Source organism: Bubalus bubalis, chromosome 2 (assembly GCF_019923935.1).
Source record: "Bubalus bubalis isolate 160015118507 breed Murrah chromosome 2, NDDB_SH_1, whole genome shotgun sequence".
NCBI lineage: Eukaryota > Metazoa > Chordata > Mammalia > Artiodactyla > Bovidae > Bubalus > Bubalus bubalis.
In genome coordinates, this window is record NC_059158.1 from 15,305,932 (window position 1) to 15,329,253 (window position 23,322).

General features: G+C 38.0%; 1 protein-coding gene across 11 annotated transcripts in view; it reads left to right on the forward strand.

The window, feature by feature from the left end:
- CDKAL1 (CDK5 regulatory subunit associated protein 1 like 1) overlaps window positions 1-23,322 on the forward strand; it is a 617,913-nt gene that overhangs the window by 365,077 nt on the left and 229,514 nt on the right. For all 11 annotated transcript variants that reach the window (XM_045162607.1, XM_045162600.1, XM_045162601.1 and 8 more), the window contains one exon: window positions 11,443-11,609. In XM_045162607.1, coding sequence (XP_045018542.1) covers window positions 11,443-11,609 — 167 coding nt within the window. The remainder of the gene's footprint in view (window positions 1-11,442; window positions 11,610-23,322) is intronic.

Consider the following 23,322-nt stretch of genomic DNA (forward strand, 5'->3'; position numbering starts at 1 on the left):
TATTTTGAGGATGTTTCTCCATTACATTCTGGATTGCATGGTTCTAACAAGAAGTTTTCTGTGATTTTTATATCTATGCCTGTGTATAATATCATCCTCATCCTTAATTGCTTTGAAAAGTTCCTCTTTATTTTTAAAAAGCAATTAATTTATAATACCCTTTGGTGTGGTTCTTTATTCTACTGAGGCTGATTGAGTTTCTAACATTTTTATAGTTTTTATCAAATTTGGAAAAAAAATTCAGCTGTTACTTTAGGGACTCTATGCATGTATTAATCAGCTTACTGTTGTTCTGTTCACGCTCATACTCAGGGTTCTCTGTGCCTCTTTGCTTCATTTTGGTTAGTGTCTGTTACTAGATCTTTTTCTCCGGAAGTTCCAGTACAGTCTTTTAAAATTTTCTGGTTATTTTCTCATCATGTTCATGTTTTTCGAACATGTGAATGACATCTACAGTAGCTATTTTAATGTCCTTGTCTGCTAACTTTGTCATCTCTGTCATTTGTGACTCTGTGTCATTTGATTAATGTTTTTCTCCACATCATACCATAGTCAGTATTTTGTTATATGCATGCCTGGTAATTTTTGTTCAGATGCCAGGCATTTTGAAAATTATTTTGAATTTTGTTGTGTTCTTTTTGGACTTTATCCTGTTTTAGAGTTAAATAGTTTGGAGAAGGTAATGGCAGCCCACTCCAGTACTCTTGCCTGGAAAATCCCATGGACGGAGGAGCCTGGTAGGCTGCAGTCCATGGGGTCATGAAGAGTCGGACACGACTGAGCGACTTCACTTTCACTTTTCCCTTTCATGCATTGGAGAAGGAAATGGCAACCCACTCCAGTGTTCTTGCCTGGAGAATCCCAGGGACGGGGGAGCCTGGTGGGCCGCTGTCTATGGGGTCGCACAGAGTCGGACACGACTGAAGTGACTTAGCAGCAGCAGCAGCAGTTTGAAATTAGCTTTATTTATTTTTTGAGGCTGTCTTTTTTCAGGTCTATTAGTATAGGTCTAGAGCAGCTATTGGAGAAGGCAATGGCCACCCACTCCAGTACTCTTGCCTGGAAAATCCCATGGACAGAGGAGCCTGGTGGGCTGCAGTCCATGGGCTCGCAAAGAGTCGGACATGATCAAAGTGACTTAGCAGCAGAGCAGCTATGGGGCTTCCCTGGTGGCTCAGGAAGTAGAGAATATGCCTCCAATGTGGGAGATGTGGGTTTTATCCTTGGGTCAGGAAGATTCCCTGAAGAAGGAACTGGCAACCCTCTCCAGTATTCTTCCCAGAAGAATCCCATGGACAGAGGAGCCTAGTGGGCTATAGCTCACAGGGTCGCAGAGTCGGACACAACAGAACAACTAACGCACATAAGAGCAGCTTTTAGTTTAACACAAATTTTTTCTCTACCCCTAAGGTGGTTAACCTTGTAAGGACTCTATCCAGTGATTTGTATATTCTGAAGTCTTTCTTTTGGCTTGTAGGAACAAACTGTTCCTGGTCTTTTGTGACTTCGAGGAATTGTTTGTCTTATGCTTTTCTGTGACTCTTAACCCAACTTTGAGGTTTAGTTTTTCCTCCCATGCATTCTCAGTGAGAAACTTGAGGGGAACCATTTCTCGTCGATGATATTTGCGCCTGTAAAGGTAGCTCTCTGAACTCCAGTTTCCATCTCCTCAATTTGGAAAGATCACTAGGCTCTATCTGCTTCTCTTTTTCTGTTCTGTGGCCTAGAAAATGCTGCCAGGCAGTAAGATGGACAGTTAGAGGACTCACCTTACATGCTTCTCTCAAAAATCATAGCCCTGCACTGCCTTCTGCTCCTCGTCTGATGATTGTTGTTTTATATATTTTGTCAAAATTTCTAGTTGTTTATAACATTAAGGCAATTCTTGTTACAGTTAATCCTTCATGTGTAAAAATGGAAGTCCTCACAATATTTCTTTTTAATTAAAATTATTTGCTGTCATTAACATGGCCAGAGTCCACAGTTCATACTGGATATTATACGTTCCTCTACAGAAGCAGATTGTTGGTGGATATAATTTTGATTACTGGTCAAGCTACAGAGCTAGGCTTTGGCATATATGTTATTCTATTATAATATATATTAAAAACTTTTATTAATATCATGTGCAAATGTTTATAGTGCTTTGTTCTTAGAAATTTTAAATTGAAGAGTAGTTGATTATGAAAATCAGACCTTCCTGTTCTGATAGGTCTTCTTCTCCAGGCCCAACCACCAACTTCTCCATACAACTTCCAAACGTTTAGATATGTTTTTGTCCTAAAATTGTACTGTAACATTACATTATATAAAAATAGCATTCACCTCTTCCCCCCGCATTTTTTTAGTTTTACTCAGCAGAAAGCATAAATATCTTCTGATCTCTTTGATATTACACCTGGAAAGCGTAATGCTTTCCATCCAAATACAAGTAATGGTTCCCGACTATTTTAACTAGCCCATTTTTTTGTCAGTTGCCAGTTATAGTAAAAAAGAATAAAACTGACCTCAGCTATTCTATTTATCATAATAGTTAATTGGTGTGTGGATAATAGATTTTTGAGCACGAGCCTCTTTGTCCTTTCTTTTTCCCTGCCACACAAGAGAGGATTCTATTTTACTTAGTCTTATGTGTCCTTCTTCCTGAAGTCATTGTAGTGGTCGAGCATCTTTGAAGACTCGCTGAGTCTGTGGCAGTTGTTGGTTTGTTGGATGTCAGCCTAAGTGGTGCTCAGTGGTGGGGTAGTAGCATTATAACCAGTAGTGCTGCTTAGGCTCTGTTGGATGGGAAGACGAAGAGAAAGGAGCAGATATATAAGGATGATACCACTTTCTTTTTCTCTTTCCAGTGCTCCCAACTAGAAAGCATAAATGTGTTTCTGGTCTTGGGTTTTTTGCTTGTTTCTATTTAAATACATGAGTCTTGTTTCATGCATTTTGGTCAATTGTAATAAATTCCCTTCTTCAAAAAAAACAGTGAAAGAAAGCAATTTGACAAAGACTGGACAGTGGCATTTCCTGTTACTTCTTGTCCTGGCCCTTCTTATGTGCCAAATCTAGTGATTTGAGGATTCCCAAACTGTTTGGAATATTTTTGATCATAGGTTTGAGAGTATCTTAAAACCTGGAGTTATTGAGAGCTTTCGCTAGTAATTATCATATCCAGCTTGCATATCCACTGCATACAATAGTTCGTAGGCTATGGATGTGTAACATTCACTCGCTTAGCTCCGTCCAGTGAGCTTGAGCCTCTTGCAGCAACTGTTGTCACCGGTGGCTCCCATTTTGCAATTTTTTTTTTTTTTTCACAGCACACATCCCTTCCCCATTTTGCCCCAGCCACACTGACAGCTTTGTGCTCCCTTGGGAACTATAAAAATGCTTGTGCTGGATCTTGGCACTTACAGTGCGTTTGCTGCAAGCACTCTTCCTTCAGATCGCTGGTCTACCGGGCTTGCTACTTGGTTCATTCAGATTTCATGTCATCCTGAGTTGTCCTCACTATTCCCTGTCAACAATGACAGCATCCTTTCCCAACCACTGTATCACTTGTTCCTCTGTTCCTGCTTTCAGACATTTTATTAGCAGTTATTTTTACTGGACAACATATTCTTTATCTCAGTTTATTGACTCTCACTTGAATACATTTCTTAAGGGCAGAGACCTATCTCGAGATCTGAAACAGTGTCTGGCACATAGTAATACTCAACAGATATTTGCTAGAAGAAGGATGAGTCAAAGAATGTTTGAATGAATGAATGATGTATTTGTATTAAGATACCTACTCGATGTACCTACAGGCTGAATATAAGAAACTCTAGAAAATAGAAAACTCTGTTTGCTGTTTAAATACTTGAAATATCAATAAGCTTTATATTTAAAGTAAAAGTTCCCTGATTCTAACTACAGATGTTTGGTGGAGTTCACTTATGAGAAAGACATTTAGAATTAAAAAATGTTAGTCATAGAAACATTCTGTTTATAAATATTTTTGTAATGATTATATGTAATAATTACATTAAATTATTCTGTAATAATTTAAGTTCTCTTTGTTCCTCATTCTGTAATTGAGTTCAGTAGCCAAAATAACACCAAATCTTTTTAGTTTCCTTTACCCTCTAAACTCTTCTGTAGGTCTTCTGGTTTGTCTTGGAATCCAGATAAATTTCTGCCCATTACTGTGATCAGCTCATATGAATCTTCTCTGAGACTAGGTCCTGCATTACAGGTGTCTGTTCTTTCCTCCTCCTCCCTTTTTTATCTATACTGTTTGGACTGCTGGGAGTGGAGCCTGCTATAATTTAAAAAAGAAACAAAAACAAAATAACATCTCCCTACATCCTATTGAAACACCAGAGGGTCCTTTCATAGACACGGCTGTCTGTATTATCTCTAGGGGTATTTAAAAAGCCCGTGTATGGAGCAGAACACACTAGTATTAAGAGGATAAACTTAATCTGCCTCATTGAGGCTTATTGCAGATTTTTGGAGACTGGGGAGTCAGATGCCTTATTTTTAGAAAACGTGTCATCCTTTTGTGGTGTTTAGTTTGGTTTTAGCTTTCCATTATTTCCAAATTCTTACGAAAGTGTGGAAATAAACAATTTTTATATGATTATGACCTTTCAAAAGGAATTAAGTAGATTTTTTTTTATTTAGCAGCAACATTGTCAATCTATTCAAACAATTCTTTTTTTTCTGTGTATGACTGCAGTCAGATGTCAGTGTACTCTGGAAATACTGTCTCTTTGTTAACTCTTATTGTTAAAGCACTTAAAAAGATCATTTTAAAGTTTAGTAAATTTATGGATAATTGGTCCATCTGACTTTACAAGTACATGGGAAGTTTCACCTCTAAGTAAAAAGATGGTTTGTATTCACTTTCTATGGTATCCTGTAATCACTATCCAGTAATAAGAACTCTAAGTAAGGATTGCTTAGAAGTTAAACTATGCAACAAATGTGAAGTATTCAAGTTGCATTTTCATAGTGTCCAAAGAAAATTGATTTTGATATTTTCTCATTGCCTAGTGCAGAACCTGGTACATTACTGCGTACACTCTGCATGTATCCATGGGTATACATATATGTTTATATATGCCTATGTGGGGGCAAGGAAGAGGTACTTTCAGATGTTAGCTGGATTCAGCTTAATTACTCATTTTTATTGAACACAATCTTATTAATTAAATTCATTGGGAACCAAAGTTTATTGAGGGCTTCCTGTGTGCTAAGGCACCATAATAGGTCCTCGGCATAAATGTATTTAGGAAGATTTTGCATCTCTGTCCAGAAGATTCTTCCATCCTCTCAGGAGAGACAAGCAGTTAAACCTGTAATTATAATGCATTGTGGTATGGGATTTTGTACAAGATGCTGGGAAGCACAGGAGAGGAGCATCTCAATTAGCCTGGTGGGTCAGCAAAGTTTCCTGGAAGAGGTGTTCATTATGCAAGAAGAGTGAGGTGTATTTTAGACAGAGAGAACAGTGTGTGCCAAAGCATTGAGTTCTGACCACAGTGTTCTCCAGTGTTCCCCTTGCCTGGCATAGTGGTTGTATTGTGAAAATGTGAGGGAGAATGTTCTTGATCTTAGAAGCTATGTGCTGACATATTTAGAGGTAAAGTACCCTAATGTCTGCAGCTAATTCTCAGACGGTTCAGGAAGAAAAAAAGAAAGTTGTATTTGTGGATGTGGAGAGAGTGTTCACAAATGTGACAAGATGTCATTCCTGAGTCTGGGTGAAAGAGGTACATGCATTTGTTGTACTGCTCTTGAAAATTTTCTTGAAATTCAACACTGTTCAAAATAAAAACAGGGCAAAAACCTTCAGGCCACTAATAAACTTTTTTTTAAGTTTACAAAAACAGTATAAACATAATTGAAGAATTAACTCATCGATAACTATCTTCTTTGGCGACCTGTTTGGGTATTTGTCCATGATGAATCATTGTTCTGTAAAAGATAGCCTTGATTGGATCTGCTGTGATGCTTCTTTAATAAAAGTATTACTCAAGCCCTTTTTATCTCAATGGAAACTTAAGATCCCTGAGTGTCTAATAGGATTAGAAAGGACCAAAGGAGTTATATTGCCCAATTCACTCTTAAATGAATTAGCTAAATAGATAGAAGGCTACCTGTGTATATTATTACTTAGAAATGTTGCCATTGAAGCAATTTTCATGACCTTTCATATGATTAAACAGAGGGTCATATTCAATTCTGAATTTTCTTCAAGATAATTTTTTAAGAAGAAAGAGCCCATAGAAGTCTAGTTCATATACACTGTGACCCTTAAAAGAAAGAATGGGGAATTAAGAGCAGAGAATGTAGTACAGACTCTTCTGTCTATGGGATTTTTCAGACAAGAGTGGTAGAGTGGATCATCATTTCCTTCTCCAGGGGATCTTCCCAATCCGGGGATCTTCCCAATCCAGGGATCAAACCTGTGTCTCCTGTGTCTCATGCATTGCAGGCTGATTCTTTACCAGCTGAGCCATCAGGGAAGCCAAATAAAGCTAACAAATACTGTATATTTAATTCATATTCCCTACTGGCCTGTATTTCCTATATGGAGAAGAAAATGGAGCATGAAGGCTAGGATGGATGGTGAGAAAGACTGGGGAATGGAATTGTAGGATAAAGGGAAGGGCAAGGCTGGTAGTGGAGAGCATAGGACACGGGGAGACAGAATGCATCTTCTGAGGAAGAAAGGTGTAGCAGATTTTGAGGTGATTTTTTTTTAGTATAAAAGTATAGTTGATTTACAATGTTGTGTTAGTTACTGGTGTACAGCAAAGTGATTCAGTTACACCTATGTGTGCGTGAGTGTGTGTGTGTGTGTTCCTTTTCATATTCTTTTCCATTGTGGTTCATAGCAGTATATTGAACATAGTTCCCTGTGCTATACAGTAAGCCCTTGTTGTTTATTTTATGTATAGTAGTTTGTATCTCTAGTCCCAACTTTCTGCTTTATCCCTCCCTCCAGCATCTTTCTCCTTTGGAAAATGTACATTTGTTTTCTATGTCTGTGAGTCTGTTTGGTAAACAAGTTCGTTTGTGTCTTACTTTAGATTCCAGGTATAAGTGATATCATATGATATTTGTCTTTATCTGTCTGATTTACTTCACTTAGTATGATAATCTCTAGGTCCATACATGTTACTGCAGATGGCTTTCTGTTCTTTTTTATGATTAATATTCCATTTATGTACCCCGTCTTTATCCATTCACCTGCCGATGAACACACAAAGGTTGCTTCCATGTCTTGGCTGTGGTAAATAGTGCTGCAGTGAACAGAAGGGTGCATGAATCTTTCAAGTTATAGTTTTTTTCTGGATGTATATGCCCAGAAGTGAAATTGCTGGGTCATATGGCAACTTTGTTTTTGTACCAGTCTACATCCCTACCAACAGTGTAGGAGGAGTCTCTTTTCTGCACATGAGGTGGGTTTTTTGATATTATGTTTAGTTGATGTTGATTTTCTTACCATATAGTGCTAAGAAAACATCACAATTTGCAGTTTTTATATTGGTATAGTCTCTATTTTTAGAGACTACTCATATGAAATAACTGAAACAACTCATGATCGTGGAAATTTTTCCCAGTGATAAAGCATGAGCTACCAGAGAAACATCACTTCTCTGATCAGATGAAATCAATCATCACCCATATTTTAATTTATTACAATGAAGCTCATACACAGGAAAATTTGTAGTGAGTCATGTCTTTTGGAATTGAATTTTGGCAGAGTTTGGTTTTTCAGAAAGGATTTTCTTTATTTTCAGACTGTGTTACTGAGAATATTATCTTTCTTTTACTATTAACTTTTTACGTCTTTTACTTTTTCCATCCTCTGTCATCTCAAATTACTGGGGAGCAGAGATCAAAATCCAGCTGTTGATGTTGCTCTGTCTTCAGGGGAAAGAGCATTTCAGCTATAAGCTGATCTGTAATTACTCGGGTAAAATGATAATAAATTCCAATAACTAAACTTTTTAAAGAATTTTCCTTTATAAGATGCATTTCCTTTCTTCCTGGTATCTGCTTTTTTTTAAAACCAAAATTAACACAACCAAAGGATGATAGATAATCTTATGAACCTAGTGTTTATTAGTAAGGAACATGAACAAAAGTCATTTTTAGGAAAAAAGTAAGATATCTCCATGGATGCTTAGAAAAGACTCATTCCTGTCTCCTGAGTTTCTACCCACCACTTTCTTTTTATTCATGTACTTATTATTATAAATATGGAAGGATTTATTGGTGATTCACTTCTCTTGTCTCAGTTCTTCCTGCCTCCAGCTCTCGCTCATTTCCATGTGTTTGTTTTTCTGACATGTATCGGTATTAGTTAAAATCTGTGTTGCAGTGTAGACTGGCTCTGTGTCACTGGGGTTACCTCATATGCACTTCAGGCCCCTCAGATTGCCCTTGATTTCCGTTTCTTCCGCTGTGTTCCGCCAGCACCACCATCACCACTGATAGGGATGTATATGAAGTTCCCAGGGCGTCTTTCAGTGTCCCCTCACCAACGCCTGAGTAATAGCCAGTCTCAGGTCACAGAAGTCTAATGATGAATCCATATCTGTCATGAGCTGGAAGAGCTGCAGGGCACATAGTAGGTAAGGGCCTAATAACTGTTTGATGGACGAATAAAGGAATGAATGTGCAAAGGAATAGAGCTCATAACTGAAGTCCTTGAGGAATGAAGCTGTTTAGGCAAGCACTTCTGTCCATAAGTATAGCCAATTAAGTGTGCAGCTCGAAGCATGCATGCGTCCCAATATCCATTAGTGATTACAGACTGCAGCCTTGGGTTTCCCTGGTGAATTCATATGCAAGCTGACCTGACAGGAACCGCTTGCACTATGAATAATCACAAGGTTCCCAGAGGGCAGGGTTTCAGTGGCGGGGATTCCGCACCACAGAGCTTCACCTTTGCTATGAAATGGCTTTGTGTGTCCTAACGGTGGGAAGCATTCTCATTAGAATGAATGCTTGAAAGGTCGCCTTCCAAAACCTGAACTTTCTGATATAAAGAGCAAAATCATCTTTGACAAAGTTGGGAATTGAATGAGCAAGGCACAGTTCTCCTCAAGTCCAAGGACTTCACATTTTGCACATGTTTTCTCATTTCATTGTGTTTTACACCAGGTTGCTATTATATCAAGCATTTTCGCAGCCTTGATCTTGGAGGCATGGAGACCGTTATTCCTGTTGTTGCTGACTTAGTGCTACAGCTGCTTCCTCTTTCTGTGATTTAATTTGAAGCTTCAGCCCACCAGGGGGCTGTTGGTCCCCACCTATGCAGACTGAAGAGCTGGCTGCTGTTTTCCGCGTGGCTATTATTTCCACCCTATTCATAGCGATTTTTCCCCTTCTATATTCATCTAGCAAACAGCAAGGCACTGTTCCAGGAACTTGCTCTCTCTACATAAGGCATAACATGGAACCATTTGGATGGAAAAATTATAAATTAAAATTATTCTGTTCATTTTAAAATATTCATATTGTGTTGCTCAAATGCCAGTAACTGGAAAATCATGGATAATGTCCTGTTTTTATAACCTCTTTCAGAGTGTTTTAAAATCCGTTTATGTTGTTACTTAGCCATCTCTTTTCCTGGAGTGGATTTTGTGATAAGATTTAAAAAAAAAAATGGTTGTATGAGTCCAGTGTCTGATGGCATATGTCATGTTAAAATACAGATGATACCACTAATTACAACCAGTTTTTTTCAACAGAAAAACACTCTATGTACAGAGGATATTTATAAAATTATAGAGCCACAAAGATAGCCTGTGGATATGCCAGATTATTTACTTTGAGGATAAAACTTTTTATTAAATGATTAAAATTAAGCAAATGTTTATTAATTTCTGAAACAACATATTTAAATTAAGAAAAGACATATTCATAACATTACAGATTTTCATATATGAGGTGTTAGAAATGTTTAAAAAACATCTCTAACTTTTAAAATGGAACTTTTTTTTTAATGTCTTCTTTAATTTGGGGAAACTAAATTTTATTTCTGTCCTTGTGTTTTCCATGTTGTCTGGGTGTGGGTGAGGATGTGCTTGTCTGAGAAAGAAAATCAAGTGGGGAAGAGTTAATATGTTTTTATGTCGGTTGATTAGTTTGTTGATAAAGTAAATATATCTCTTCTTCTAATGGAAAGAGCTATGACTGGAGATCGTAACTTCATGTATATTTTTCCACCTCTGTGTAACACATTAAAGAGAGTGAAGATCTTTCTCTTTTGCTTCTTTTTTCTGTTAAAGTTCACATTCACATAGAAACCATATGTTTTATTTGTTGTCTCTCTTGGCTAGGAATATTTAAGTGTATTTTTTAGATTCTTCTGTCAACCAAAGACAATTTAAAATTTTAATTTTTAAGTCTCTTCCTAGAAACTTCTACTTTTGGTTCAGGCTGTCATATTTGTTTGTGTGCCTTGTGCGTGTGTCGAGTTTCTTCGGAAGCAACAAACCACATTAGCCTGAGCAAATTTCACAGTCCCTTGTCACTGTTTGTTTTTGCCTTGTGAATCATTTGGCTTATAAAACAGGCTAATCCTTTAATTGAATATGCCTTCAGAAACATTCTGTGCACCCTACAAACTTGGGTGGCTCTTGCTAACTCTGCTTTATTTATTTTAAATAATACTAGGTGATCCCAAAGTATTTCCTTTCAATTTTTGGAAGACTGTTATTGCAAGCGGTAATGTTTGAAGTCAGGATCCTTTATAACAACAGTAGCAAGGAAACGCAGATCCCTTTTCCTAAAGTCCAACTGATGGAAAATAGGATGCAATCTGTCCTATTTTTAGTAAACAGGTTTTCCAACACAGATGCCTAGTTCCTACAGCGACCCGCTTCTTTGAATGCAGCAATACAATGCATTCTATTCTTAATTGAATAAAGAAAACAAATTGGCATAGTTACTGCAGGAGAAGTGGGTACCTCATGATGAATAATTTGTGAGTCCAACTTTAACTACACTTGACATTTTTCCTTAGGTCGCTGACAGACTGATTAGTGAGTTAACTGCTGATGGTACCTATTCTGTGGAGGGACTCTTTCAGTTCTGGGGCTTATGCTGTTCAATCAACTAGGTATCCTCTGTGATGGGACTAAAGCCTCAGTCTTGATCAAAGGGCTTTGGAGGAAGCATTGGTTGAACTGATTGGCTGTGAATGTTAATCACTCCATAGGACGCACTGATAATTTACAGCATTGTTGTAACTCTCTGGTGTTCATAAAATGAACTTAATAACCTAGTGCCACCATGGGATAAGCTGCTTTTTCTCTGCAATTGAATACCCAGACTTGCCTGCATAATAGTGTTGAAAAAACCTGCATTAAAAAGAGTGAGCAGCTGTATGATGAAGGAAACGGCTCTGCAACAGATTTGTTAATTATCTCCTTTGATTTGCAGAGGGTGTTTGTGAGATATGGTTGACCAGTGAAGACACGGGGGCTTACGGCAGAGATATTGGCTCCAGCCTCCCGGCCCTGCTGTGGAAGCTGGTTGAAGTGATTCCTGAGGGAGCGATGCTGAGGCTGGGCATGACCAATCCACCCTATATTTTAGAGCACCTGGAGGTAAGGAAAAGCAGCTCATTTCCATGCTGACACAGACCTGAACCAACCCAGACAGCGTGGTGGCAGCCTCAGCACCATCCCACGAGTTTCCTTTAAGACCACTTTCACATTTCTTTTGTGGTCCCACATTACCAAGAATGAATTGGGAATTTCAAGCCCCCTTTTTTGTCATTCTGCACATCTTGTTTCTGTTTCCTCACCCTTAGTTAATGTTGCCTAGGTTTTCTAGCATTTGCCATCTTGTCCCAGTTCTTTGTATCTTGCTTACAGCCCTTCAGTTTTCCAGTGTGTAAATTTGCCTCAATCCCTCCATTTTTAACCCTTGTCTATTTCAGGACAGATAATATGGTGCATTGATTTTGCAACCAACTGTGAACATTGCATTATCTGAACTGCTGTTAGCCCTACCAGTAGGGATACTGTGCTGCAGAATTTAAGGATGTTTTAAACTCCATCCCTTTGTCTGGCGATAGTTAGGGGTGAAATGAGATCAAAGAGACACAGAGCTTCATATTCTTCAACTTGGTTCTCTTGTGACCACTGTGAAAAAAGGAGTTATGATAATGCAAGATCCGGAGTCTTATTTTTATAACTTCCATGGATCAGGTTGCTTACCCTCAAGTAGCCTACTGTTAAATTAGGAAAATGTACATTTGTACAAGTAACTATGGTTGTTGTTATCGTTCAGTCACTCAGTTATCTCCAACTCTCTTGTGACCCAGTGGACTGTTGCCTGCCAGGCTCCTCTGTCCATGGGATTTCCCAAGCAAGAATACTGGAATGGGTTGCCATTTCCTCCTCCAAACTCTTCCCAACCCAGGGATTGAACCCAGGTCTCCTACATTGCAGGTGGATTCTTTACCACTGAGACTCCAGGGAAGCCCAAGTAACTATGGTACTTGATGACAAATGGTACAATAAGTATGAGCAAAGAATATGGACAAGGAAGCAACCATTTAAATGAAAAAGTATATGCTGGGATCCATGATTTTTATTTAAGAAATAAATTATGCTATTAATCTCATAGTTGAGGACAAGTACTCTTGGAAAATCATGCAGTCACTTAAATATATATTTTTTTAGTCACTTATATTTTTAATCAGTTGTATTCTTTGCAATAAGTTTGCACAGAAAAATGACATTGCAAAATTTTAAAAGCCAGTATAGTGGCTGAAATTAAATGTGTAAATGCAAATAAATATCCCTGAATTGTTTCTGTTGATTTGGTTTAGAGGCATTTACCATGAGGTTGTTGCTGAAAAGTCACGCTACTAGGAAAAACTTATTTTAGAAATTCTGAAAACAGTTGATTGCAATCTGGTTGTTAAATATAAATATATAATGAAGAGATTTAGCAATTTTGTTACATTTTCCCAGCAAGATCTTTTTAGTAACTGTGTGTGATTTATGTGTTAAGTGTGGTACTTTGGGCAGTGTGGGACAATTATGATTTACTATTTAAAAATAAGTTGCAGGCATGTCTGTTTTTACTTAACTCTTTGACTTTTAACTTGAAAAACCAAGATGATTCTCTGTAAAAAATCAAATCTGCTAAGAGCAGTCTTGGGGTGTTTGCAGTAAATGTGAGGCATCATGAAGACCAGGAGATGTATTGGGTCTTTGGTGGGTAGGAATAGAAGTAACCTCTGCCAGTATAACAGGCCAGTTTCTTTGGATTAAAAAAAAAAAAAAAACAAAAAGATCAAGGGAACATTAGTAGCTACAGAGAAGTTCAGGTGGGGAGTAAACACAAGGGGAAAAAAATAATGTATTGGCTCTGAGATGAGTAACCTAATATCTCTTGGAAAAAATTCAGTCCTTTAATTAATTGCAAAACTGCAGAAGCTAATATTGCAGTTATAGCAAACCCTAACGCTCAGCACCTGGCATGGTGCTAGAGTTGTTGACCTCCGAATAGATGCTCCAGAAGAGCTGCTAATCAATAGGAGATGCCAAATATAGCTTTATACTTTACCTGGAAAAACAATAGGTGTTTAGTTCATAGATTGTAGTTAGAGTGAAATAATTTCCAATTGTCATGATGTTGTTGTTATTCAGTCACCCAGTTGTGTCTGACCTCACAATCTCATGGACTGCAGCACGCCAGGCCTCCCTGTTCCTCACTATCTCCTGGAGTTTGCCCAAGTTCATGTCCATTGCATTGGTGATGCCATTCAGCCATCTCATCCTCTGTCGGCCTCTTCTTCTGCCTTCAATCTTTCCCAGCATCAGGGTCTTTTCCAATGAGTCGGCTGTTTGCATCAGGTGACAAAACATTACCTTTTAAAAACGCTTGCTTTAAGATATCTGTAATGTTGGCCTTCTCTCCTACATTCTCATCTTCACGAGGGCATTGTCATTATCTACCTCTTGATACCCCACCCAGTAGTGACTCAGTGAATGAGTGAATCAAAGGGTGAAAAAAGAAGAGCTTTTTTCATAAAATAGATTATAGAGCCCACGCTATCGTTTTGAATTTCAAAGTGTTAACCCTTCTGGCCAGAAGAGGCAGCACAAGATGACAAAGTAAATGAGCTTCAAGGGCTTCCATGTGTGAAAAAGGACATTAGGGAAGGGAGCCGACCCGAGGGAGTCTCAGCCGATACCCACAGTGTGTTGTATTTACCCATTTTCCTCTTACTAAGCTTAGACCACTCTGAAGAAATTACTTGATTTATCTAAAGTGCTGAAGAGAACTCATCAATAAGGAAAAAAAGAAAACAGAAGAAAAGCTGAAAACAGGGGGAAAAAAAAATCCCAGTGAATGACAGGTGATTTTTTTTTTTTTTTTTTTTAAACCATCAGGATAGAAGGAAGCCACTCTTGAATAACTTCTCTGATGCTTTAATACCTTTATGGTGGGCATTCCTGGCAAATTATGCTGGGAGGACCCAGCCTTTTTGTGTTTCTGGAAGACGCTTCATGCTACAGACTTTAATTACAGAGCACTTCACTAGGTGGGTTTCCTTTCTCGTGGCTCTGTTCACTTCACATTACCTGACTCTTGAGATTTTTCTTAAACTCTTTTAACAGTTTTTTTTTTTTTAATTGAACAGTTTAAAGGAAAAGTCATTTAAAGGAAAATACCAAAGTTTCTATCATTATTTAAATGTATGGTGTGGAAAAATGGGTCTGTTGAAAATACATTTTATTAAATCTTCCCAGGAACAGAAGATATCACACTTAACATAGGATGTAGGTTTAAGTTTCTATTGAGAGTCTAGCATTATGTATGGCACTTTATATAGCAGATATTGCATAAATGTGTAATGAATAAAAGGAAAGGAGGGAGAATTCTTAATCCCTAACAGGCAGTCAAAGTTGAGTATCTGATTGGAACACCTACAAACCCTATTTTTAACTTATCGATGCTGTAAAAAACCATAGGGGATTTATTTTAAATGATGACATAACTGACAAAGATATCTTATTTATACACACATATATATGTATACACAATCTACATATGCATGTGTGTGTGTGTGTGTGTGTGTATAAAATGCTTGGTGGGAAAACACCCTGAAATTGATCTATATAATAGTCATTAATTTCAATATGAAATAGAAACTGTTGATAAAATAATAGGTTAAAAAGCATTTTACTTCATATTAGATCTGTGATGCCTCTTCATTACTCACCACGTAAAGATAAGCTCTTTATAATGACCTATAGGGTCCTGCCAGCAAATTTGGAAAACTCAGCAGTGGCCACAGGACTGGAAAAGGTCGGTTTTCATTCCAATCCCAAAGAAAGGCAATGCAAAAGAATGTTCAAACTACCGCACAATTACACTCATCTCACACACTAGCAAAGTAATGCTCAAAATTCTCCAATTCAACAATACATGAACCGTGAACTTCCAGATGTTCAAGCTGGATTTAGAAAAGGCAGAGGAACCAGAGATCAAATTGCCAGCCTTCCTTGAATTACTGAAAAAGCAAGAGAGTTCCAGAAAAACATCTGCTTTATTGACTATGCCAAAGCCGTTGACTGTATGGATCACAACAAACTGTGTAAAATTCTGAAAGAGATGGGAATACCAGACCACCTGACCTGCCTCTTGAGAAATCTGTATGCAGGTCAAGAAGCAACAGTTAGAACTGGAAATGGAACAACAGACTGGTTCCAAATCAGGAAAGGAGTATGTCAAGGCTGTATATTGTCACCTGGCTTATTTAGCTTATATGCAGAGTACATTATGAGAAATGTTGGGCTGGATGAAGCACAAGATTGCCAGGAGAAATATCAATAACCTCAGATACACAGGTGATACCACCCTTATGGCGGAAAGTGAAGAACTGAAGAGCCTCTTGATGAAAGTGAAAGAGGAGAGTGAAAAAGTTGGCTTAAAACTCAACATTCAGAAAATGAAGATCATGGCATCCGGTCCCATCACTTCATGGCAAATAGATGGGGAAACAATGGAAACAGTGAAAGGCTTTATTTTGGGGGCTTCCAAAATCACTGCAGATAGTGAGTGCAGTCATGAAATGAAAAGATGCTTGCCCATTGGAAGAAAAGCTATGACCAACCTAGACAGCATATTAAAAAGCAGAGACATTACTTTGCCAACAAAGGTCCGTCTAGTCAAAGCTATGGTTTTTCCAGTAGTCATGTATGGATGTGAGAGTTGGACTATAAAGAAAGCTGAATGCTGAAGAATTGATGCTTTTGGACTGTGGTGTTGGAAACAGCACAAACAACACACTGAGATTCCCTTGGACTGCCAGGAGATCCAACAGTCAATCCTAAGGAAGTCAATCCTGAATATTCATTGGAAGGACTGATGCTAAAGTTGAAACTCTAATACGTTGGCCACCTAATGCGAAGAACTGACTCATTGGAAAAGACCCTGATGCTGGGAAAGATTGAAGGCAGGAGGAGAAGGGAATGACAGAGGATGAGATGGTTGGATGTCATCACCAACACAATAGACATGAGTTTGAGTAAACTCTGGGAGATGGACAGGGAAGCCTGGCCTACTGCAATCCATGGGGTTGCAAAGAGTTGGACACGACTGAGTGACTGAACTGACTGATAGGGTCCTTAAGATGCTTCTTTCATTACATTCCTGTTTGCTCTTCCCTTTGCTACCCTTATGCTGCCTCCTGTATAGCCTGAATTTTTTTAACCCATTTTATACTCCTGCTATTTTTACTTTAATGTTTTTTTTTTTACATTTTATACTTACCATATGATGACAGTGGGTAGTAATCAGTTAAGCAGAATTACTAATGTTTGCTACTGCATATATTGACTAATATATTCCCCTAATATGTGCTCCTATAGCATCTAGTAAAGAGATATTTTCCCTCTATTTTGCTTTCCTGTTGATATCGCTAAGATAATTATGCTAGCATATTCGTCTTCAATGAATTCTGACCTTCTAGATGGAGTGGCTTGTGAATTTGATACTCTTGAAACTGCATTGCTTAGTTTTGCCCTCTGGGTTGTGGGTAGCCCACAGGTAAGGTATTATGTTACTTCAGACTGACCAGTTGGTGCTAGTGGTAAAGAATCTTCCTGCCAGTGCAGGAGATGCAAGAGATGTGGGTTCAATCCCTGAGTTGGGAAGATCCCCTGGAGTAGGAAATGGCACCCTATTCCAGTATTCTTGCCTGGAAAATTCCATGGGCAAAGGAGGCTGGTGGGCTAGTCCGTGGGGTTGCAAAAGAGTTGGACACAACTAACATCATCTTCATTTTATTGACAGAGAAGCCAAGTCTTAGAAAGCTTTAATAATTGACTACGTTACATAAGTGATTAGCAGCTGCCTGATCTCTAGTGTCCTCTGATTCTAAAATATTTTCTACAATCCTCCATCTTCCATAAGACCTTCCCCAATAATTTCCAGTTTCTTTCCTTGCTTTGTCAGACTCTGTCCAACATGTCTGTGTTGGCATTCGTCCTGGGGCAACATGATTCCTTATTTACACATAAATCCAACAAAAGTGTTCTCATCTTTAGGGAGAGGCTGTATTGTTTATCTTTGCGTTTCAGCGCCACGGAAAACTTGTGCTTAATAAGTGTGTATGGAATGATGTGCTGGCTCTCACTTTACCTGCTGTTTGACTGTGTGTCTTACACATATTGAGGCTCTTTCATATCTGGGCTGAGCATCTGGTTTTGGAAAAGTTTGTGGATGGTTGTCATACATGCTTCTCACTGTGGGTCACCCTAGTGTGAAGAGGCACTAGGTGGTGGGGGAAAACCCACCTATGCGGTATGCTTTAGTTATTTGCCCTGCTAACGTATCATGGTGACAGGTCGTCTCTTTTGAACTACCTAGAGCCAATGAGTTCATTATATGATTACTGAACTTGTCGATTACTTAGGTTTTTAGCTTCTTTCTTCTCTTTCCTGCCTCTTAGCTTTCACTGCTTTTTGTCACCTCCATCAGAGAAGTCAACAGTGGATGGTCAAGGAGGAGAAATTAAAACCAGGCAGTGTGTCTTGCTCTTTATTTTATGGGTTGGCTGGTAGGGAAAAGATATGAAATCTGTTGACCAGTAAGGAATATGAGGATTATCTGTGAATTTGATTTATCTAACCTATCCTGGTTCTCCTTTTGTTACGAATAATTTAAAATAACTTTTATCTTCCTTGAAGACACCTTTATGTCTTAGAGTCCTATCAGAATTTTGGTGTACCACTTTCAGCCTGGTCCAGAGAGAGCAAGTAGATTAATCTGAAGGACATATGCTTTTTATTAAGGACTTTTCTTATGTTTGGATTATGAATAAAGCAAATTGGTTACTTTTAAATTTATGTTACTCTGCAAAACATTGCTGAAAAGTTTTGCCACCCATATTTACATTGATTACATTTTAATTAGCTTGATTTAAAATGTATAGTTTTTTTTACAAGATTTATATTTAGTATATTTGTTATATATATTATATTATGTAAGTTTAATCATAGTGATATTTTAAGTATTCCATCCGTTTTTGATTGAGAAATCTTGTAGTTACTACAAGACAGTTTCCTGCTACTCTTGATTTTTGTATATTTTATTTACTTACTTCTATTTAAAAGACCTTACATTTTAATCTAATTGTTGATTTAGCAAAGTTAATTTATCTGGTAAAAAACAGTAGATATCTGTCAAGGACTTTCACTGCATGGTAATTTATAAACATTAACAGTATGTTTGGCTTGGTCTACTTCTGAAAAATGCCTCATAGTTTCAAAATAATAGCAAACTCATTACCTGCTGTGCTTATGTTTTATCAAAGCAGTACAGAATTTCCAGATTGAAGTGAACAGTTCACATGTGTCTTTAAACCTTTGGATTTTTCCTTGAGATTTATACTTTGCAGCATAATAGAAAAATATGCAAATAGATTTTGTGCTGTTGTATGCAAACCATTTCACCCTTTCCGTGAATAGAAGGGCAAGGAAATGAAAAGGAGAAATCTTTTATTTCTGCAGTCCACTATAGCTTTTGAGTCTTGTCAGTGTGGTTTGATGTGACTGTTGGCACCCAGCTTTCTACTAATTAGAATTACCAGCACTTTACTTCATTCTTAACCTGCCATTGATTTGTGACTGGATTTCAAGAGATCAGTGAAACTTCTGAAACTGGAAACCAGAGTTTGTGCCTCTGAAAATTTAGGGGGAAGAGGCCTTCATCAGTTATTAAAAGGATTTCTATATCCTTGATAAAAAGCTCGTCAAGCCTAATTCTGAGAGCTGAGAGCAGCCCGCCAGAAAGGAAGATAAATGGGGCTTTTACCCCAGTCCTGTTTGCTGAATGACTTGAATCCTGGTAAAACCACAAAATAAATTCATTTATTTATTAAGGCACTGCTTGTATTTTTAAAATTAATTTTTATTGAAATATAGCTGCTATACAATATTGTGTTGTTTCTTCTGTACAGCAAAGTCAATCAGTTATCCATACACTCACTCTTTCTTAGATTCTGCTCGCATATAAGTCATTACAGAGTACTGAGTAGAGTTCCCTGTGTTATACAGTAGGCTATTAGTTATCTATCTTGCATATAGTAGTGTTTGAGTGACTAAGTCTCGTAACAGCACACAGGCCAGAGGACCCAGAAAAGAAACGAGCTCATAAAGAGTTAGACTTGATCTCAATAAATAACCGTTGCTCTCCTCACAGCCACAGACTCATCAGTTTCATCAGGAATCTTATGTTTATCATCCCAGGTATGTTTTTCCCAGGGGGAGAATGAACTATTTTTTGCATGACTGTTTCTCATGTTGAAAATATTATCTGTCTTCTTGGGGAGAACAATGGAAAATCCATGTTTTAAGATTCTGTTTATGTGGTGGTAATTTATACAGCGACTCACCCTGTGGGCCTCCCTGCCGCCCCCAGTTTCTAAATGACCAAATAGCATGGGTGGGAGTGTAGACTCAGCAAACAAATATAAATAGATTGGTTTTGGTTATCATAATATGGTTTAATCCACTTGGTGATAATATCATCTGAACTTTGCAACCACTGATAACATTTTTCTCTTGCCATTGGCCTAAATTTTTACGTATTGCTCATGAAATCTAGTGACTTATTGACAGTCATTCCCCAGAGGGATGATCATTTTCCTGAGAGGAAAAAACATAGAGATAAAACATGGGATATATATTTATATATCCTTTAACAAAGCAGAACACTTTAATATGTCAGAATTGTAAATATAATTCTAGGATACAAGAAGCCTGGAAATTTATATATTTTGATTGTGGCATACAAAATATTCCTGTTTCATCTTTTAGTATTCTGGTGTACATCTCAGTTTCTAAAGAAGGGCATTAGATATGTATATGCTTTAATTTGCATCTTAAAAGGCATTTCACTTTGCCATTTCCCTGAATCCTTAATTTCACAGGAGTAGCTGAGAAGGCTGCCATGTCACCTGTCAAAATTTGTATAGTTCAAACTCCACAATACACCATCTGTGGGCTTTATCTTCCTCATTAATTTAGGAAGTCAGTTATGCTCAAACCATTGAGAAAAGCTGCCTCTGACTTTTTCTTCAACAGCACAGAACATGGCTAACGCATAAGGTATTCGATGAAATTTTCTCTTTACACCTTTCTTTGAATACTAGGATCATTTCTGTATTGATTTCTTTGCTCTGATAGCCTGCGGAAGGCTACCATTGCTAATTCAGCACTTAGTAAAATGAAATCTTCATATTTTATATCAGGTGGGTAATGGAATTTTCACGTGATTCATGGTGTAGAACAGAAAGGTTGGTAATGAAGTTAATGGTTCATAGAAGAATTGAGAGACATTCTGCATATTTTTCAGAAATAGTTCTTGGTTTGCTTCTGTTTATTTTTAATCTACTAAATTGTTTGTTGTTTTTAGATCCAGTGTGCATCTGTCCTTTTTCCCATATCTTCCTTTGCCTACCACAAAAATAATCCACATGAAAATGTTAGGCTTTCACATTTTAAGTTCAAAATTCTTTAATGTCATTTAACAGTAAATGATGATTGTGTCCTAAATTGGAAATGTAAGGGTTCTTAAACTATTAAGAATGCCTTTATTTGAATGTGTTGAACAGAACTATCAAGTAGATAATGAGCATGAGGGGTATATGTATAATAAATCATTGTTAGCATTAGTGGGTGCTGCACGTGGGCCAGATAAGTCAAACTGTTTAGAATAATATTGAAAGTTCTCCAGTTGTTCATTAGTTTAAGGGGGCAGAAATCCATTCTGTCTCTTTATAGCTTGTATTTTTCTCTGTTTTTCAAATTGCTGTGAGAAGTTTGCTCTTCATAAAGCCTTGTTTGATTAGAGAAAATATTGTTGATAAATCTATCTCTAATATGTGGCAACAAAGAAGTAACTTTCATAGTTATGTGTTAAAATATGTCTAAAAAGCAAGCTTTACATCAACTTTTTATTACATAGTCATATGAAATAGCAGCCTAAATGCTACTCAGTTGAAGTTTCAGACATTCATCTTTTCCTTCATTGTCTGCTCTATATTCATGCTTCTTTTTTCCACCTCAGTAGATCTTGTTTTTTGTTCCTCTATTGCTCTATTACTGTCTTTGTATTAGCTTCCTAAGGTCGCCGTAACAAAGTACCACAAATCTGGTGGCTTACAGTAACAGAAATCTCTGCTCACAGTTTGGGAGGCTAGAGGTTCCTGAATCAAAGTGTTGTCAGGGTTAGTTCCTTCTGACCTGTTCTCTCTCCCGGCTTCTGCTGGTTGCTGACAGTCCTTGGCATGCCTTGGCGGGCGGACATATCACTGCAGTCTCTGCTTCCACTGTAACATGGTGTTCTCTGTGACTAAACCGCCTCTCCTTTATAAGGGCACCAGTTATTGGATTAGAGCCCACGCGAACTCACTGTGACTTCATTTAAACTTGATTACATCTGCAAAGACCCTGTTTCCAAAGAAGCTCATTTTCATAGGTTCTGGGGATGATGATGTCAAAAATGTCTTTTTGTGACTCACAGTTCAGCCTACAATAGCATTCTTTTGTGGTAAATACATATCCTCTATGTGCCATTTGAATTTATATATTATAATCTTTAAAATTACTTTCTCAGTGCTTACTTTGGTATCTTAATCTATAGTAGTCTGCTGCTACTGCTGCTAAGTCGCTTCAGTCGTGTCCGACTCTGTGCGACCCCATAGACAGCCCACCAGGCTCCCCCGTCCCTGGGATTCTCCAGGCAAGAACACTCGAGTGGGTTGCCATTTCCTTCTCCAGTGTATGAAAGTGAAAAGTGAAAGTGAAGTCACTCAGTCTTGTCCGACTCTTAGTGACCCCATGGACTGCAGCCCACCAGGCTCCTCCATCCATGGGATTTTCCAGGCAAGCGTTTAGGCTAATATCAACTTTGCAATAGGATGCACAATTTTTGCTTCTATATGTAGCTCAATTCTCTTTCCCCTTCTTTACACTGATGTTATCATACACAAGCTATCTTTATAAAATGTACATATATCTACATATTCATAATTAATACTTCATGCATTTATTTACAGAGAAGGCAATGGCACCCCACTCCAGTACTCTTGCCTGGAAAATCCCATGGAATGAGGAGCCTGGTGGGCTGCAGTCCATGGGGTCGCTAAGAGTCGGACACAACTGAGCGACTTCACTTTCACTTTTCACTTTCATGCATTGGAGAAGGAAAGAGCAACGCACTCCAGTGTTCTTGCCTGGAGAATCCCAGGGATGGGGGAGCTTGGTGGGCTGCCATCTCTGGGGTCGCAAAGAGTCGGACACAACTGAAGTGACTTAGCAGCAGCAGCAGCAGCAGTTGTTTAAGTTAGAAAGACAAAAATAAGAGTTACAAAGAGAAACCACATTTATATCATCTTGTATATTTACCTTTACCCATGTTCTTTATTTCTTTGTGTGGATTGGAGTTTACTACTATGTAGTGTCATTTCATTTTGGCCTTGGTGGACTCTATTTAGTATTTCTGAATTGGGGTTCTTAGCAAAGTATTCTCTCAGTTTTTGTTTATCTAGGCATGTGCTAAGTTGCCTCAGTCATGTCCGACTCTTTGCAACCCTATGGACTGTAGCCCACCAGGCTCCTTTGTCTACGGGATTCTCCAGGCAAGAATACTGGAGTGGGTTGCCATGCACTCCTCTAGGGGATCTTCCTGACCCAGGAATCAAACCCGCATCTCTTGTGTCTCCTGCCTTGGCAGATGGGTTCTTTACCACTATCGCCACCTGGGATAGCTTAGCTTTTTCTTTATTTT